Source organism: Chenopodium album, chromosome 17, assembly GCF_948465745.1.
Source record: "Chenopodium album chromosome 17, dcCheAlbu1.1, whole genome shotgun sequence".
Lineage (NCBI taxonomy): Eukaryota > Viridiplantae > Streptophyta > Magnoliopsida > Caryophyllales > Amaranthaceae > Chenopodium > Chenopodium album.
Window position 1 is genome coordinate 45,371,726 of NC_137850.1, and position 5,393 is coordinate 45,377,118.

Consider the following 5,393-nt stretch of genomic DNA (forward strand, 5'->3'; position numbering starts at 1 on the left):
GTCCACAAGTGAAGAGAACCAATGCTTCTGGTCAAAACTGAGTATATATTTTCTTTGTTTTTTTTATACTTACAACACTTCTCTTTTCACGTTTGTCAATGCACAATTTTAATTGTCAATATCTTTAAATACCAATGTGTAAAAATTATAAAAATTTGATATTATAAAAGTATAAATCAAGACGGAGTGTGATTAAATGATGAAATAGTGCATCGCTCCCACCTCATATCCTCGAGGTCTAAGGATCAAACTTCATAGAACTCATTTGAGAAACTTCCTTTATCTCCCTTCTTAAATGAGCCCTGAGTACTTCATACTTTGTATTCTTATCTGTTAATCATTCGATCTTATGACTTCTTAAGATTTATTTATCTAAACAATAAAATATTAAATGCTAGTCATTTCCAAAATCTCTATCTATTTCTTTTCTATTTCCATATATTTTCAAATGTTTACTATCACATACATATATCCTTGACCTTGAATAAAAAATCAATAGCATTACCTACACCATTATGTCACAAATGCTAGATGCATGGATGAAATTAATTGCACATGACAAAGGAAACCAAACTCTTCTTCAACGTGGCTACAAACATGTGCTAGTGTTCTACTTGGTCTATCGTTCTCCCCTAAACCAATCTTATACTATACCCGCATAGATGGGAAATTCTCAGAATTTGCCTTCCCAAAATAATCGACGGTTTCTCACGTCACAAGTCTCAGCAAAAGAGGGCATCCCTTGCTAAAGATCGAGCACAAATTGTAGAATGTGGGCACAACAGGAAGCAACTATGTCTGCTACCAAGTAAATGAGATCGAAAGCCGCCTATGCGCCTACCAAGAATGCCATATGCAGCAGAAATATCAACTTGCATTTCCATTAACAAGAATAAACAAGCTCAGCAACTAGTGGGCATCTTGCCATCTTCTCTAGGCAGGACTGATAAGAGCTAAATTATACCACAAGTTAAGAGTATCCAATAAATCATCTTATTTGTAACCCCACCCTACATGCTTGCAAATGTCATAGTCCAACTTGACATTTTCTTCGACGTTCACCAAGTTATACAGGCAAAATTCACAGCATTCTAGCATCTTCTACGATATACTAGTAGGCCCGTAAGAGGGTACCACACCACTACACCAGCACTTGGCTTCCTACAAACACCGTCAAGCCGACTACTTCGTGGTCAAGAAAACACGAGCACAGAATGAACACCTTTATGAGCCAAAAAAACACATTGTATGACCGTGACAGTTTTAGACAAAGTCTTGATGTACACAGCTTATGCATAAAATATGTTACGATAATAAAAAAAGACAGCTAACTAGGTTCCAGGAATCACACATTAGCTTTCACCACATTCAATCTCCAGCACAATTAACGGGCATATAATTAGTACCATACCAGTCAATTACGGCAAGCAAACTATGTGACCTTTCAAATTAACAAACAGCTATTGCTAAAGTTGCTATACTTACCCCACCAGCCACAAGAAGCTATAGATCACGTTATCACAAAATCTATATACCATTATACGCCAACAATCCATTACTCAAAAGCGTCGTAAAGTGCTAGTGCAAAGACCAAACCAAGGCCCAACACAAGATCAACAGTGAATCTTACAAGATTCCATAATCTGTCAAAAGAGCAACCATTCAATTGTAGCAAAGAATTAAACACAAATTTGAACATGTAAATTTGGGCTAGTTCACCTAAAATTGGTGAACAAAAGAGGTAAAAGAGCAATCATTCAATTAGAACTAAAACCAATATTAGACACAATATAGGATGTAAAATGAGACTAGTTTTCGCCTTGAAATGGTGAATAAAAAAAGGTCTAAATAACAATGACATGACAGGAGAAAGAACGTGAAGAACACCGGATTTTAACAAACATTAATCCGGGGAAATTCACATTTCCCTTGCCTCCTCCAAAATGTAAACTCTATAGTACTGATCCTTACACTTTGCCTATGTCATGCAAATAGAAATTACTAGATTAAAATGAAACAAGAAAACTCTAATTGAAAAAACAGACTACGGCGACTTCTGATGACGAACTAAACGACCATCCATGGTCAGCATTATTGGGGATGTTGGTTATTTCTAAAGATAGCATACAGCTCTCAAGCACAGACATAAGGCCACTGCTCATCCTCGCCGTTAGCAACCTCAACAGCATTGCCGTTGCAGCTATCCTCAGCACCACAGAAGTAAGGATGATGATACCCATTGACATTGTTGTTGTTGCCACTGATAAAGCCACAAGACGAAGCAATAGGCCCTGCCACAAGGTAAGGCATATTGTTGAAGGAACGGGCAAGCCCGTTAGCAAGGGTAGCAGTGTCATCCTCATTGTTGTGGAGGCACTCCTCAGCCCTGTGCTTGAGAGTCTGGAACATGAGCTCGGGCTCGTGCTGCATCACCCGGAGGACATCACCACAAGACGGCCCTGGAACAGCTTGCGTCACTGCGAAGCTGTGAGGACCATCACTCTGCATAACCCGAACAACGCTCGGGCCTCCAAACAAGTTGTGGACTCCTCCAAGTGCCTCCTCATAAGCCCCGCCCAAAAACATCCCTAGATAATACCCATCACCACTACCACAACTGCCACTCTCTCTCAATTCATGGAGAGGCAAACTCGATTCGCCTCCGATAAACTTATCAATCTTACCATCACTATCACAGGTTAAATCGGATAAAATCCCTCTAACCCCAGGTCTTTGATCAAGCTTATGAATTGGTGTAACAGGAAACAACTGCCCTATCCCCCAGAAATCAGGAATTGAAGTAAAAACTGACAGATTAACATGGAACGTGCTCACCGAGTCGCTCACACCGAGCGCGCTTGAAACCATCTCACATACTCCGTCGACTGCAGCAAGCTGCTCCATTCCCAAGCACCCATCTTTGAACTGCTCAATGCAACGCTGCTTCAACTGATCAGCATACAGCAAGCAAGCATCATAATCCCTATTTGTCACTGATGCAGATATGCTCCTGACATCTTCACGAGCTTCCTCAGGCAACCCCTCGACTAAATAGTTCAATTCCGAAGGCGACATTGCCGGTGGGGCGGCGGCAGTGGAAGACACGGCCTCAAACACCAGAATTGAGTGGTGAGACACAATTGCCCTGCCACTCTCACTGCAGATAACAGGGTGCTTCATCCCTTTCCTGTCACAAACAACCTGAACAGCTCTAACAACAGAGGAAGCATACTCATCCAATGTGTAACCCACTGATATGTCTGATTCAGTCGATTTGGAACCGTCGTAATCGATCCCGAGGCCGCCACCGATGTCGATGACCCTCATACAAGCACCAAGACGGACCAATTCGCAGTAAACCTGAGCACCCTCAGCTACACCATCAGATAGCAAAGTGGTTGATGGGATTTGAGACCCAATGTGAAAATGCAGGAGTTGAAGACAATCTAACATCCCAACTGCATCAAGCTTCCTGACAACCCGGAGAATCTGAACAGTAGTTAACCCGAATTTCCCCTTCTCACCGGAAGTCGAGCCAAAATGACCCGAATGCTTGGTCCTGAGCTTCGCACGGACCCCAATTACGGGTCGAATGCCAAGCACACGGCTCAATTCAATCACCAAATCAACCTCCTCTTCTTGCTCAAGCACAATGACAGTATTAATCGCAAGTTTCCTCGCAATAATTGCAAGAGAAATATACTCAGCATCCTTAAACCCATTACAAACCAAGAAAGCATCAGGGTGTCCCTTACACAAGCAACTCATAGCAAGCAAAAGCTCCGGTTTCGACCCGGCTTCGAGCCCAAACCGAAACCCAGACCCAAATTTCACAATATCCTCCACCACAAACCGATCCTGGTTACACTTAACAGGGTAAACACCCTGGTAATGAGACCCATATCCACTGGATTTAACGGCGAAATCGAAAGCGCATTGAAGCGATTCAAGCCGGTGTTTCAGAACATCAGGAAACCGAACAATGAGAGGGAATTGAAGACCCAACCCACCATTCGATTTCTCATCAGAAACCTTCTTCACAACCTTCAAGAGATCAATTTCCTGGTGAGGCAACGTGGCATCACCAAATGGGTTGACGGTAATATTCCCGGAACCATTGACGGAGAAGTAAGGCGGACCCCATTTTTCAATCCGGTAAAGCGCCGATGAATGAGACGGAGACCACTCGGTGGTCATAGCGGTGGCGGTGGTGTTCGTCGGAAGAAGTTCGCCGGAAAAGATATCCGGCAGGGGAAGAGAGAGATGTTCGACGATGTCGTTGTTGTCGGAAAAGGCGAAGCCCGGAGAACAACCACCACCGGAAACGACGGTGGGGGTGGCAGCAGCAGAAGCGTCGATAATACACGCCGGCATCTTTATCTTCCCCTTCCGATCTGTTTTCTCTCTCCTACAAAAACTAATCTAAAAAATAAAAATAATTTGGTTATTTGGGTGGTGGTTTATTCCGGGGAGGAGAGAATATAAATAAGAGGGGAATTTTGAATTGTTTTGTACAACCCAAAGGTGTATCAATGGGGGCTTTAAAACCCGCCGAGGCCGAGGCCCCGGCTACCCCCTTCAAACGGAGCAGGAGAAAGAACAACCCAAAGTGAACCAACCCCGAACACAGGTATCACACGGCCGTGTTCTACCCACAACGACTTCAGGAGAAGTATATAATAAACACAACGACAAATACGAATTCGTAAATAGTTTTATGTAAATTGTTACAGATCTAAATGAAATTGACCATGCAGGAGGAATTGTCTACTGATGATTATAGATTTATAGATCTGGGTTTCGGGGATTGGGGCGGAGAGAAGGTAACAGAAAATGCTAGGGTTTGAATGAGGGGATTTGGAGAAGAAGAAGAGGAAAAAGAGGAGAGAGAATCGGGATTATGTTGAATGAAGGAAATGAAAGGAGAGAGTGGGCGAGAAATGTATGAAGGGTTCGAGGTTGCTTTTATAGCAGCTGTGAGCTTGGGGATGAATTTCTATTTTTTTTTTATTAATTTTTAAAAAATAAAATAAAATAAAGGAAAAAATTACTCCGTATTTATTTTGTTTGTTACGTTGAGAGCGATAATGTTTTGCTTTTTGTTAATTTCCCATTAATTCGGGTCATTCCTATAATCTCATTCTCATATACTTTACTTGAATTGTATATTTGTATGGTGAGAGAATGTGAGATGTGACATTAATGAATGTTGTTCAAAATTAGGAAATAAAAATGGATTAAAATGACCTACTTCTTACTTTTTATATGTGACTCATATAATCGAGATTGTTTATACATTATTGGACTATATCTTCATAAATCAGTTTGTCACTCATATAATTGGGAGCGTTTAACAACATAATACACCGGGCTAAATTGGTTTAGTCTTTGGG

General features: G+C 41.7%; 1 protein-coding gene across 1 annotated transcript; it reads right to left on the reverse strand.

Annotated features, from left to right (window-relative positions):
* Positions 1 to 1,791: 1,791 nt before the first annotated feature.
* On the reverse strand, positions 1,792 to 4,948 carry LOC145589893 (arginine decarboxylase-like). Its single transcript, XM_081646593.1, has one exon. The coding sequence runs from the start codon at positions 4,372 to 4,374 to the stop codon at positions 2,134 to 2,136; it is 2,241 nt and encodes a 746-aa protein (XP_081502719.1). The 5' UTR covers positions 4,375 to 4,948; the 3' UTR covers positions 1,792 to 2,133.
* Positions 4,949 to 5,393: the final 445 nt, after the last annotated feature.

Coding starts and splice junctions, on each gene's coding strand:
- LOC145589893 (XM_081646593.1), bottom strand. CDS start 4,374: ATGCCGGCGTGTATTATCGACGCTTCTGCTGCTGCCACCCCCACCGTC.